Here is a 14,470-nt window from a genome sequence, read left to right as displayed (position 1 = left end):
ACCATGATAGAACAACTTAAACCCTGACCCTAAGCTTCTAGCCTTGTTCCCTTTCCACCTGGTCTCCTGGACACACAGTATGTCTACCTTCCTTCCCTGTATCATGTCAACCAGCTCTCGACCTTTACCTGTCATTGTTCCTACATTCAAAGTTCCTATTCTTAGTTCTATACTGTTGCCGTTCCATCTCTCTCTTTTCCTCTGGGCACACCTCCCTCCTCTCCTTCTTCGACCAACAGTAGTCCATTTTCCACTGGCACCCTGAAGGTCAACAGTACCAATGGCGGCCGTTGTTAACCCGGGCCTCGACCGATCCGGTCTGGGAATCATAGGTTTGATTCGCATATTTGTTTTGGCAAAAAATTTTACGTCGGATGCCCTTCCTGACACAACCCTCTGTATTTATCCAGGCTTGGGAACGGCACAATAAGACACTGGCTTGTGCCCCCTTGTGGCTACATTGCACACAGTATCGATAAAGTGTTTATAATGTACAGTGACTGGACATTATATACACCAGCTAAACTGTAGAAATTTAGTTCATATACTAAAAGCTTTTGAACACTTTAAGCCAGCGTTCACTCAACCCAGAAGTAACTCAAATAGATAGAAAGCTAGCCAGCTAGCTAAGAGGCAACCAATACATAGTGAATAGATGAAGTAGCTAGCTAATAGCTAGCCCATGAGACAGCTTTTTCACCTCAAAGATGTCAGCTCCCATGATTGAATATACAACACACTGAATGAGATTTTAAGATGAATTGGAAAGCGAATTTGGAAGAAAGTGATTATGATATACCAGCGGTCGTGAACCTATGGCTCGCGAGCCATAAATGGCTCTTTTGATGATTGCATATGGCCCGCTGATAGAACTAAATACATATTCTCGCTTTTTCGCTGTTCATTTCCTGTTGGGGCTGCAGTTGGCAGAAAGTGCAATTTTGATTGGATGATACCGACCTAGGTTGGCGAAAAGCGCAATTTTGATTGGATGATACTGGCCGTCAAGTTGAAACAGGTCAACGCCCCTTTAAATAAACCGACAAGTAAAAAAAATGGCGCAGACACTTCAGCTTGAATGTACCGGAGGATTCGCCTTTGTGGAGAGAAAAGGTTCTGATTCTAATTTGCAATGAAACAATGCAATCGATGAAACAGTCAAATATCAGTGGCATTTTAACAAGCCCCATGCTCACGTTAGCATCAAAATACATCTGTGAGAGACAGCAGAAAGCTAGCGCGCAAGTCTGCAGGCTAGCGAGCAATGACTTCGTGTATGGATTGGATTGGATTGGATTGGATTGCCTTTATTCGTCTCACAGTGGAGAAATTTACATTTCACAGCAGCAAAGTGATGAAAGGAATGAAAGTAGCCGAATGGAATGAATGGAGCCGGGAAGTTGACTTTCATTCCGATTGTTTGGCTGGATTTTTACCAATCATGAGGAACGCAAAACCATTCATGTTAACGGTGAGTACTATCACAAAGTTATTTGAAATAATACATTCTGACATTTAGTCAAAAAGGCCAGTATTGTCCAATCAAAATTGCGCTTTCCGCCAACTGGCGTCAGTATCATCCAATCCGCCAACTGCAGCCCCAACAGGAAATTAACAGTGAAAAAGTGAGAATATGTATTTAGTTTTATCAGCGAGCCATATGCAATCATCAAAAGAGCCATATATGGCTCGCGAGCCATAGGTTCACGACCGCTGTTCTCAGTGATGGTATAGATACTGTATATTTCTTCTCTATAAAATAAAGGTCCAAACACATACCATACTTTCTTTCTGGGTACGGTGATTGTCTCTGAGGACTCTGCTACAATAAAATACAGACATGTGCGGATTTATTTGAACAATTGAAAACTTAAAAAACAAATTAAGTTATATTAAAAACAAGGACAGAAATAAAAAATCGAGACATTCCATTCCAATAAATGTAAGATGGAGAGCAAAAATAAATTAAAGTAAACCGTACGTACAATAAAAAAATGCATCTAACAATGTGAAAGGCTTTTTTATTACTTTGTGTTGAAATATAAAACATTAACAAGAAAATGCGGGGGGGGGATATCCCCTTTCTACTTGCCTTTGGTGGATTCTGTCGCTTGATGGCGTAAAGCCAAGATCGCAAAAAAATTCCTTTTAAAACAAAGCAAATAAAGTCATTGTAAAACATTTGATATGTAAACAGTCAGTGGCCTACATACACACATACAAACAATTTCTAAATAAAAATCTATATCAAAAGAAGGCGCCTACTTGATCGATTCATGACTTTTTATAATCCTAATAAGGCTGCACGGTATAAAAATAGCTTTAATAGCTTGATGAGTTATTTGGACAGGATGCAATGAGTTACGGTAGCATGATGACCTTCTGCACAAGGATGCTCGTCGTCAATGATAGAAAAGCAAAAATGAAAAAGCTCATCTGGGTAGCAGTCTTTCAGAAACAGAAATGTGGAATTTATCTTACCTATGAAACAACACTTTCTCGAGGTTGGTCAAGAAAAGTCGGTTGTTTTTGTACATGTACGTTCCTACTTTCCACCCGGACGCCGCCATGTTGCGCATAAGCAGTGTGGAAGAAACCATGGGGCTTCAATGAGGGGTTTGTTCAATGATTGTTTTTTTTTGTTTTGTTGTTGTTTTTTTTTGTAATACAGTTCCGGTGTCGAGAATTATAATTTAAGTAGAGTATATCTATTTTTATTTAAATTTTTGTGAATTTAACATACACCTCTTAAATTATATCCTATATGTGTGACCCCCGCATACTTTAGAGAGGTCGTGGGGTCCTACGAGGCACGTGGGAGAAAGCAGTAACGCGACCTCGTGTCGCATGTAGTCAGAAAACCACGGAATCATGTTCTACTTGTAAACTTTTACCAATCTGTATCATCATCAAATATGCTGTTTAGAAAAGAAGTGCCATGGCGGCGATTGGAGGGCATGTCGTTTGGCATGTACTCCACCGATGAGATTAGGTAAGCCTGTTAGATTTTGGTTTCGTGCTAAAATTGAAGTTCGAAAGTTAGCGTAAACTCAAAACGGTATTCTTTTTAATCTCATGAGCCATTCACCAATTTTAAATTTCGACTACCACCTTTTATTAGGAAGGACCTTTCGCCACTTTCCTTGTATGTCACATTTTAAATTTAGCATTGAATTGTATGTTTATCTAAATTGTTAGGACACAAAGTGCAGTCAAGCATGTGTAGGGATGGATTGGATTGGATATGCCTTTATTAGTCTCACAGTGGAGAAATTTACATTTCACAGCAGCAAAGTGATGAAAGGAATGAAAGTAAAAAAACCAAATACGTTTACGAACGTAATTGTGACAAAATGTTTCAATAATAATTCATCAGACATTTTCTAATACCATATTAAAGTGCATCTAAATAGCTTTCAAATGATGTATAGATTATTGGTCTATGACAAATAAGGATTTTTTTTTTTTTAATTTTCGAAATATGTGGGGATTTTCTGCCTGGAATCACATGGTTTAAACAATGAAAATCTGTGACCGAACATTTGAACACGGTCACTATTTTACTTATTCAAGTTATTAATTGGAATGATTTAGCGACCATTTGTTGAATTTATAATCTGTATTCTTCAGTATTTTCTGTCAAAAGCGAAATATAAGCGACAGATTAGCAAATATCCGATCGAGTGCAGGCAGATATTCCTCAGAAATCAAAAATGGCTGTCACTGAATACTAGGAACAAACATTGCGAGCTCTAGAAATATATATGCTAATGCTTGCTTGAAACCTGGCAGTTATGGAGTAAAATATACATTCCACTGCTTCTGTGAGTTGTAAAAATACAACTTACTCACCTTTATAAACTAGTGTTAGCATAAAGAGCTAACACTAGTTTTTCACCCCCGTTTCTCGTTGTCGTATTCGAAAAATTCAAGAACCAGCATGGAGGGAAACATGTAATACGTCATCATAAAATGTATAGCTTGGAAAATCCCACCAAAAACTATTACATCACAAAAATGCAAAGATACACGACTGTGAGTACAGAGTGCGCTTGGTTCACTTTACAGAAACAATCGCGGTGAAATATTGATCACTGTAGCGTATCTATATGTTGTGAGTAAATATTGTTTATTGTGGTTATTAGGAAGTTGAGCGTAAAGACGATCACCAACCCAAGGATCCTTGATAATGTTGGGAATACGCTCCCTAACAGTCTCTATGACTTGGCCCTGGGACCATCAGACAACAAAGAGGTAAATGTGTTCCTGGCTGTCGTTCATACTAAAAAGAAAAATGAAAAACTCCGGCAATGATGTTGTTTTGGGTATGAATGAAAGCACCCAGATTTACCTTTGAAGTACGAGGTTTGTTATTATTTATTCATTTTATTTATTCATACTTGTTTCATCAGACATGTTCAACCTGCTCCCAGGATTTCACCAACTGTCCAGGACACCTGGGACATGTGGAGCTCCCTCTTCCTGTTTACAACCCACTCTTTTTTGATGTAAGAAGCAGGGTGCACACAACTGCCACATGTACAGTGATACCTCGGTTTAAGAACGATTTAGCGAACAAACTTTTCACTTTACTAACATTAAATTCGTGAGAATATAATCTTGGCATACAAACTACTTTTTGGAAACACACGAAGCGCCGCAATGGCTGGAGGACTAATTTTCGGCGGTAGAACACCGAACCACAGGATCAAACAGCACCACGGTGGCTGGCAGACTAGTTTTCGTCACCCCCTTTCTTTGAGTGCGGATGTGGTTTGTTATCGAGTGGAGTACTTTTGCTATTATGGGACCAAAAAGACCCCACCACAGGATAGTGTTAAGCCCAAAAGAAAATGACGGTTGAGCAGAAGAAGGAGATCATTGAAAAACACAGAGGTGTGCCTTTGTGTGACTTAGCGTCCCAGTACCAGTATGCTAAGTCGACCATTGCTACCATCCTTAAGAACAAGAACGCTATGAAGGGTATTTCTATGTTGTCTAAGCAACGGTCTCAGGTAATAGTATAGGTTGAAAAACTTCTGTTGATTTGGATTAACGAAAAGCAGCTAGCAGGGGACAGTGTGAGTGAGGCTTTTATCACCGAGAAAACACAGCAACTTCACTCGGATATCATCAAGAGGCAACTACATCAACCACCATCACAACGGTCAATAAAATGACTTTATTATATAGTCGTTTATTTCTTTCATTACAATCCAATAGTCCATTTATTATACACAAAATAAGGTCTATTTTGTGTAGTTATAAGGCTTATTTAGTAGACAATTATGTTTTATGGGGACCTGGAAATTAATTATTTTTAATGGTTTCACCTGAGAAATTAATCTTTGGAAGTCACACTTTTTGCCTTACACACACTTTCTGGGAACCAATTAAGGTTGTAAGCTGAGGTATCACTATACTTGTATACTTTTTTTCCCATTGCCAATGCTGGAAGAGTGTTGCATGACATCTGGGAATGAGGTAAGACAAGCACTGGGTGGGCAAGAGGTACTTCTAGATGACTGGCAAACTACAGCGAACATAATCAGAGACACAGGTCAGAAAGTACTTGTGCAGGAGTGTATACAGAGAAAGAGGTTAGCAAAGAAGAAGTGGGACACAGAGGACGGATGAGAGTAGACAGCAGTACAAGGAGATGTGGCGCACGGGTAAAGGGCAAAGGCCAAACAACAGGCCGATGATGACTTATATGCTCGGCTGGACAGCAAGGAAGCCGAGACAAATCTTTACAGGCTGGCGAGACAGAGACAAAGATGGTGAGGACCCGCAGCAGGTTCGGGTGATGAAGAATAGAGATGGCAATGTATTAACAGGTGCCAATTGTGAGATGGCAAGATGGAAAGAGTACTTTGAAGACTTTACTTGTGGACCAAGACGTAGCAAACATTAGCATAGATGAAGTGAGGAGGGTGCTGAAGAGGATGAAGGGGGGAAAGGCACTCGGGCCTGATGATTTACCAATCGAGGTATGCAAGTGTTTTGGACAGGTGGTGGTGGTGTTCCTGACTGGGTTATTCAACAAGATCTTAGATGGTGAACAGATGCCTGAAGAATGGAGACAAAGTGTACTCGTGCCCATTTTTAAGACCAAAGGAGATGTGCAGAGTTGTACTAATTACAGAGGAATAAAGTTGATGAGCCATGCAATGAAACTCTGTGAAAGAGTAGTTGAAGCAAGACTAAGAGCAGAAGTGAACATTTGTGAGCAGCAGTATGGCTTCATGCCAAAAAAGAGTGCGACAGATGCAGTGTTTGCTTTAAGAATGATGATAGAGAAGTACAGAGAAGGTCAGAAGGAATTGCATTGTGTCTTTGTAGATCTGGATAAAGCGTACGACAGGGTGCCCAGAGTAGAGCTGTGGTATTGCATAAGGAAGTCTGGAGTGATAGAAAAGTATGTCAGAGCGGTGCAAGACATGTATCATGACTGGAAGACAGTTGTGAGTTGTGCTGTCGGTGTGACGGAGGAATTCAAGTTGGAGGTGGGACTCCACCAGGGGTCAACTCTAAGCCCCTTCTTATTTGCTATGATGATGGACAGGCTGACAGACGATGTTAGACAAAAATCTCCTTGGACCATGATGTTTGCAGATGACATTGTGATCTGTCGCGAGAACGGGGAACAGGTGGCGGAGAAACTAGAGATGTGGCGATATGCCCTGGAAAGGAGAGGAATGAAGATCAGTCGCAGCAAGACGGGATACATGTGTGTGAATGAGAGGGATCCAAGTGCAAGAGTGATGCTACAGGGGGAAGAAATAAAGAAGGTGGAGGATTTTAAGTCCTCGGGGTCAACTGTCCAGAGCAATGGAGAGTGTGGAAATGAGAAGAAGTGTGTCCAGACAGGCTGGAGAAAAATGTCAGGTGGGATGTGTTATAGGAGGGTTTCCGCTAGGATGAAAGGAAAAGTGTATAAAGCAGTGGTGAGACCAGCCATGATGTTTGATGTGATGTGAAGTGTAATGTTCAGTGAAGTAAGTGACTGGTGTTTTCCAAGTCTCCTTGTTGCAACACATCTGATTCAAATGAGCAGGTTCAATGTAAGGCTTCCACGGAGCTTGGTGATTATATGATCATTTGAATCAGGTGTATTGTAACAGGGAGACTTGGAAAACATGCAGGAGGGTGGCCCTCCAGGACGAGGAGTGCCCACCCCTGTATTAGAGGCTTTGCAGAGAAAGTCGGACTGAGATGGTTTGGAGAGAGCGTGACTATATCGGGAGAGGGACGCTGAGCCTTGAACTGCCAGGCAGGAGAACGAGAGGAATACCAAAGAGGAGGTTTATGGATGTGGTCAAAGGGGACATGAAGGTACCTAGTGTGAGAGAGGAGGATGCACAAAACCGGGATAGATGGAGGACATTGATTCGCTGTGGCGACCCCTGAAGGGAAAACCCGAAGGGAAAAGAAGAGGAGGAGCCGTTGCTGGAAATTGTCCTGTGAAGGCTTCATGAAATGGATCCTTTCTATTTTCTTCCCATGTTTTAGTTGTGCTTTTACTCATTTTCAGAAACTCTACCTGTTAATTCGTGGGTCATGTCTGTCGTGCCACATGTTAACCTGTCCACGGGCAGCTGTCCATCTACTGTTGAACCAACTGAAATTATTGGACTATGGAGCCATGCAGCAGGTTTACCAGATCGAGGATATTCTCAGCCAGGTGAGGTTTAAGTTTAGCATGTATAACATATTATAACATATTGAATTTTACCATTATGAATCACAAGTAGGATGCATTTTAAATAAATACATACTCTATATAAATAGAAATCAAATGTACAGTGGGACCTCGGTTTACGAACCCCTTGGCTTATGAACTTTTCGGTTTACGAACGTTACATTTATGACAATTTTACCTTGGCATACAAACTTTTTCGGGATACACACGGAGCTGCCACAATGAGTGATGTGTCGTTCGTGAATGAGCGCATTCTCCAAACGAGGAAATGGCAGCGGACTTTTTCTTGTCCTCTATTCCCCGCCCCCAGTTGTCGGTTAAAGCCACGTGATTGGTCAAGAACCCAGCAGTGTGGGGCAGGGGGGTTAAACATTAAAGAGACAGGCAGACAGAGAGATAAAAGACACACACACGAAAGGGAGAGGGCAGAGCTTGAAACAAAAAAAGGGGAAAAACAAGTGCAATGGATAGAAAACAGTGAAATTTGGACCCATTTCAATTTTGATAGTTCAAAAGCAGAGTGTAGACTGGAAGGTTAAATATCCCATCAATCAGGCTCCACAAATAACCCGCACAAGTCATCTGTACACTTGATGCAAAAAGCTATCAACCCAGCGAAACAGATCACAATTGATGAAGAACTAGATACAATTATCACAGAGAAAGGACCTACAAGTGATCATTCCTCAAGATGGAAGAAAGAAGAAGTGAAAGAAGCCTATGTTCCTCATCAAATGCTGAGGAAACCGTCAACCATCAAGCTATTAACGGCCATCACAAAGGCAAATAAAATGAGTTTATTGTACAGTACAGTTTTTTTCATTAATCATAATACTATAGCGCATTTATTATACATAAAATAAGGTATATTTTGTGTAGTTTTAAGGCTTAGAAAATTATGTTTTATGGGGACCTGGGAACGGATTATTCTCATTTAAATGGTTTCCTATGGGAAATTAATTTTTCAGATACACACTTTTCGCCTTACACACTGACTGGGAACCAATTAAGTTTGTAAACCAAGGTCCCACTGTCGTATGATTGTGAGAGAGTATTTTTGGATTGGAGCTACCTAATAATAATAATAATAATACATTACATTTTAAGCGCCTTTCAACACTCTCAATCACACTTTACAGTCACAGACAAGCATAGGTACGATAATAAATAAAATACAATCACAAATAGAATGCAATAAATAAAATACAATGATAAATAGAAACAAGAGAGAGCTCCACAGAAAATGCAATTTTAAATAGGTGGGTTTTGAGATGGGACTTGAATAATTAATAATAATGCAAATTTCCCCCCTGTGGAACTAATCCATTAGCTATCTATTAGCTGGCTAGCTAACTATTTGTGTCAGGAAACACATTAGTAAACATATTAGCTATCTAGCTAGGTTTCGATCTATTTGAGCTATCTATCGGCTATCTATTAGCTATTTACTACCTATTATTCAACTGGCCGCCTAGCTAGCTTTCTGGCTGGCTATCTTATTAGTTATATAGCTAGTTGTCTAGCTGGATATCTATTGGCTATCTATTAGCTTTCTATTAGCTATCTATTTGCTATCTATTGGCTAGCTAGCTTTGTATCTTTACTTCCGTGTTGAGTGAACGCTGCCACGTGTGGCTGCCGCTGCTCACCCACAGAAAAACTGATCCTGTGACTGTAAACCTTGAGAGTTTTGAAAGGCGCATAGAAATCAAATGTATTATTATTATTATATCCTGCAGACAATACTAAACAACAATGCATGGATTATTATTTATGAGTATTTTAGTATGAATCAATTCATATTTGTTTTTTTAATCTCTGATTTCAAAATACTGACCATGATACCTCAGGTATTTTTTTATTTCATTTTTCACATGCTATGCTAGTTTCTGGAGAAGAAAGGAAAAGCCACCGGTGAGGACGTTGCAGCGAAGCTGAAAGAGTTCACTGATTCAGTTGTCGCACCTGAAATCTCAGGAAGCAGCAAGCCGGTCAGTAAAAATATTCACTACGTATCGACTTCTACGGTATACAGGGAACATCCTAGTTACAACCGCCGCAAGTTACGACCACCCGTACTTACGACCACGACCGCCAGACCCTTTTTTTAATATAATTCTACGCCTCCCACTGCAAAATGCAGTGCGAGGCCACTTTTGGCCAGCCAGCATGTCATACACTTGCACAGCAACGCGTGACTACACTCAATACAGTAGTTATACAGCGGAGATACCGTCTTGGCCACATCTCCTCTCGTACTGTACACTGCTTTTTTTCCTTAGGCGTCCGCCTGAGTCCGAGCGCGAGTGTCGGGCGACCTCTTCTATATAACATTTACAAATGAACTGGACAGTAAACAGTTTTGTATATATTACAAGTACAGTTATACAGTAATAACAACCAATAATATGAAATATAAAATGATAAAAATGACACTAAAAGGTAAGTACAGTAAAGTCTCGTTATATCGATACGCAAGGGAATCCGAAAAAATATCGATATAACCGGGACTATCGATATATCCGATCCTGTGGGGGGGGGGGGGGGGGTGCGTAAATGCGACATCTTTGTTATGGCATGTAATTTCATCATTGGATTCATGGATTGCGTATCTAACATATTTTTTGTACAGTAGTGAAGTGAAAAATAAAGTTGTGCATAAAATAAAAACGTCTTTACACTTTTTAATGACTATTTCCTTTCAAAAATGCAACCAACCAATGCAAAATCGTCAAGTTCTATTCACACGAAGTCACGAACGCCAGCATGTACAATCATATGAAAAACAGTGATTGTTGCAAACAATAAAGATATCTGGATGCAACACAATTAAATACTGTACATGGATGAAAAACTGCAACGTTTACATAACTTACGTGACGTTCGAGATTAGCTTAAAAGAATGCCGGCGCGCAGCTGTGACGTTACAACAGCTTTTTGACTGACTCAAGAAACACAAAAAGTGATGTTGGTTGCCCTTTAATGCACAGTATGGAATGTACAGTCATTTTCAAAATCATGACGCTTCAGCAGACAACACAACAAACATTGTTGCAAAAAACGCTTGCATTCATGTAACAGTACATGTACATAACACTGCAATTAGTATGTATGTAAGCTATTTAAAAAAGTCATCAATCTTCTTCTGCTTCCCATTTTTATATTTTAATATGAACACTTCCATCTTGTTTAACGTTTCTAAAAAAACGGATGCATTTTCTACGAATTCAAAGAAAGATCGCGTGTCTGCAACCCCTTGCAACGCTTTTGTCGAAGTTGCAAAAGGTGTGCATTCAGTCGCTACTTCTTCATCGTCATCAGCATCATCATCATCACGGGAATCTACTGTGGCATACTTGGCTTTGACCTCCGCTGCGATATCCGCATCTGATGAGCTTGGGAATGTCGCAATGTCTTTGTCGACTGCGACATACGATGCAATGTCGGCGACTTTTAGCTTTTCAGCCAACACTGCAAGAGGAATGTTGTCGTCATCCTCTTCGTTAGCTGCAGATGTTTCCTCACTGCACCCTGGATTTTCAAATTTGCAGTGACGGAAGCAGTTCTTGATGGTGTTTTCGGACACCGTGCTCCACGCTTTGGAAATTGCTCTGATGGCATCCAAAACAGTCCATTGTTGAAGACACACGAGCAGCCGTCTGATACACACGAGCTGCCGTCTGAAAATGGCGTCTGCTCGGGAGAGCTGCCACATAACAAGACACGTGACCAAGTTGACCAATGGCGCGACGGATATATCGATGTAAACAACAAAAATGGCCGGCGGGGGATGAAAAGGAGCACCGTAATAACCGGATTATCGTAACAACCGGGTATCGTATTAAACGGTACTAATTATACATAAAAAGACTAGAAATGTGCAAGGGAAATGAAAATAATATCGTAATAAGCGGTACTATCGTTATAACCGATATCGATATAACGAGACTTTACTGTATTACATTTATAAATGAACTGTGCAGTAAACAGTTTTGTATACATTACAGGTACAGTTATATAGTAATAAAAATCGGTAATGCAAAATATAAAATGATAAAAATGACACTAACAGTTATCAAATGTATAAATGAAGCGTAAACAGTTTGGTATATAATAGTATTCAATCGAAAACATTGCTTAAAAACAACAGATTGACTTTGTCTATTATCCTGTCGCGTAAACGTCACGTCAGCCATTTTGAATGGATTACGACTGAGGACCGTTTGACTTACAACCGTTTTGTCGGAAATCAACCGTAATCAAACGTAACTCGGATGTTACCTGTATTATCTTTGGGTCCGGTGGTTAGCGTGTGGACCTCCTTGGGGTCGTTCCTTTTGTTATTTCTTTTGTTTAATGAACTGCATAGCTATTTTTTCCCTCACCAGATAAAACACCTTGTGGAAAGGAAAGCCAGTTTGATCAATGATTTCTGGAAAATTCACATGCAAAGTCGGAAGTGCCCCAATTGCAGGTAATACTACAAGAAAAGCTAAACATAAACAACTACAGTGATACCTCAGCTTACGAACGCTTTAGCTCACGAACTTTAAATTCGCGAGAATCTAATCTTGGTATGCAAACTATTTTTCGGCTGATGAACCAAACCACACAACACTACAGTGGCTGGCGGACTAGTTTTCCACAGCCCTTTTGAGTGTAGATGTGGTTTGCTATCGAGTGGAGTACTTTTGCTATTATGGGAGCGAAAAAGACCCCACCACAGGCTAGTGTTAAGCCGAAGAGGACACAAAAGAAAATGACGGTCGAGCAGAAGGATATCGTCGAAAACACAGAGGTGTGCGTTTGCATGATTTATTCTAGTATCATTACGCTAATTCAAACAATGCTCCCATCCATTGACAACTACCATCACAAAGGTAAATTAAAATACTTTATTATTCGGTACAATTTATTTCTTTCATTACAATACAATAGCACATTTATTATACGTAAAATAAGGTATATTGTATGTAGTTTTAGGCTTATTTAGGAGAATGATGTTTTATGGGGATGTGGGAACGGATTACTCTCATTTTTAATGGTTTCTTATGGGAACTAATTGTTTGGCAGATGAACTTTTCGCCTTCCACACGCTTTCTGGGAACCAATTAAGTTTGTGAGCTGAGGTATCACTGTATATGGTTTGCAAATCATTTTCGACTTCATTTTCAGACCCCCCCCCCCCCCCCCCCCCCCCCAAAAAAAAAAAAAAAATCGTTGGTCATCATGATGTGTGAGGATGGACCATCACTTGTGCTATCTGGCTATCTAGTTAGCTATCTGGCTGGCTACCTACCTAACTAGCTAACTATTTGCTATATATTAGCTATCTATCTAGCTAGCTATTGATTAGTTATCTATTAGCTAGCTAACTTTCTATCTATTTGAGTTATTCCGGGTTGAGTGAAGGCTGGCGCATGTGGCTGTCGCTGCTCACCCAAAGAAAAACTGATCCTGTGACCTTGAGAGTTTTGAAAGGCGCTTATAAATGAAATGTATTATTATTATTATTACATTTAATTAAATACATGACAAAGACCAAATATTTTCTGTTCAAGCTGATACATTTCAATTTTTGCAAATATTCCATATTTTATGACTTGATTCCAAAAAGCTTCTTTAAGTTGAACACGGTCCCAACTTCATTGGAATTGGATTCGTGATGTGGTGGTGATGTTTTCGCTTCCAATTAAAATCTTTTTTTTTTTTTTTTTTTTTTTTTTTTCAAAATTTGTCATTGTCTCTGGATTTTGTTGCATGTTAATGAAACTAAAGAACATTGTGTGCAAACAGGAGCAAGCGGTTCACCATCCGGCGTGAGCACAACAGTAAGCTGATTGTCACCCTGCCCGCTGAAATGCAAAGCATTCTCAAAACTGATGGTTAGTCTTTCACCTTTTTCCTAGCAACGTTAAAGGACAACCGCCACCATTTTTGTGTTTCCTAACTGACATCAGAAAAACATTTTAGAGCATCTAAAATACCCAAACCACGCAGGCTGATATTTAAAACACCAATAAAAATTACAAAGTTGCCCAAAACTACCAATAAGGAGCTCAAAACTGGAAAGATTCACAAAGTCCCACCCCCAGTTCGCGATGTCTCGTAAGGATGCTCCTTCACAAACTGCCTTGCTCCAGAATCAAAACAATGGCTTCAGGGAGTTCAGATTCGGAAAAAGATCCTTTCTTGTTACTCATGTAGTTATGAATATGATTCAAATAGTTTTGAAGTGGAACGCATAAGTGTTTACCATCAATGAAAGAAGTCATTCTGTATCAATTCGAGCCGTGTAAGCAAAGCGACGAAACTGGTGCAGGCCACGACATATGACGCATATATGAAGCTCTGTGAATAAGCAATATAACGTCAACCTGGGTGATATGTGGCATATAAAGGCATGAATAACATATACAGTAAAGTCTTGTTATATCGATATCGGTTGATACTGCTTATATTGATACTACACAATACTGCTTATTACGATACTATTTTCATTTCCCGGCAAAATTCTCGTCTTTTTATGTATAATTAGTTCCATTTATCGATGAGAAGGTTTCTTCAGCCGTCATCTGTACTTTTTGAAGGTGTTGGACGTTTCGCTTCTTATCCCAGAGGCTTCGTCAGCGAACTAAAAAAGTTAGTTCCGGTTAGTACGATACATGGTTATTACGATAATCCGGTTACTACGGTGCCCTTTTTCATCTTCCGCCAGCCATTTAGCTATGTTTATATTGATACAAAAGCAGCTTAAGGTGAATGGAT

At 39.8% G+C, this 14,470-nt stretch overlaps 2 protein-coding genes across 2 annotated transcripts in view; one reads left to right on the top strand and one right to left on the bottom strand.

Annotated features, from left to right (window-relative positions):
* ptcd3 (pentatricopeptide repeat domain 3) overlaps positions 1-2,570 on the bottom strand; it is a 39,650-nt gene extending 37,080 nt beyond the window's left edge. The window contains exons 1-2 of the mRNA XM_088991272.1: positions 2,482-2,570; positions 1,780-1,842 (exon numbers count right to left, since the gene is read on the bottom strand). Coding sequence (XP_088847398.1) covers positions 1,780-1,842; positions 2,482-2,570 — 152 coding nt within the window. The remainder of the gene's footprint in view (positions 1-1,779; positions 1,843-2,481) is intronic.
* A 236-nt stretch (positions 2,571-2,806) lies between these two features.
* polr1a (RNA polymerase I subunit A) overlaps positions 2,807-14,470 on the top strand; it is a 71,402-nt gene continuing 59,738 nt past the window's right edge. Inside the window, exons 1-7 of the mRNA XM_088991085.1 lie at positions 2,807-2,992; positions 4,146-4,254; positions 4,413-4,508; positions 7,535-7,684; positions 9,589-9,693; positions 12,091-12,176; positions 13,499-13,587. Coding sequence (XP_088847211.1) covers positions 2,916-2,992; positions 4,146-4,254; positions 4,413-4,508; positions 7,535-7,684; positions 9,589-9,693; positions 12,091-12,176; positions 13,499-13,587 — 712 coding nt within the window. The 5' untranslated portion in view covers positions 2,807-2,915. The remainder of the gene's footprint in view (positions 2,993-4,145; positions 4,255-4,412; positions 4,509-7,534; positions 7,685-9,588; positions 9,694-12,090; positions 12,177-13,498; positions 13,588-14,470) is intronic.

The sequence above is a fragment of the Hippocampus bargibanti genome, linkage group LG02, assembly GCF_051943395.1.
Source record: "Hippocampus bargibanti isolate YZ-2025 linkage group LG02, ASM5194339v1, whole genome shotgun sequence".
Taxonomy (NCBI): Eukaryota; Metazoa; Chordata; class Actinopteri; order Syngnathiformes; family Syngnathidae; genus Hippocampus; species Hippocampus bargibanti.
This window is presented reverse-complemented; position numbering and strand designations above follow the sequence as displayed.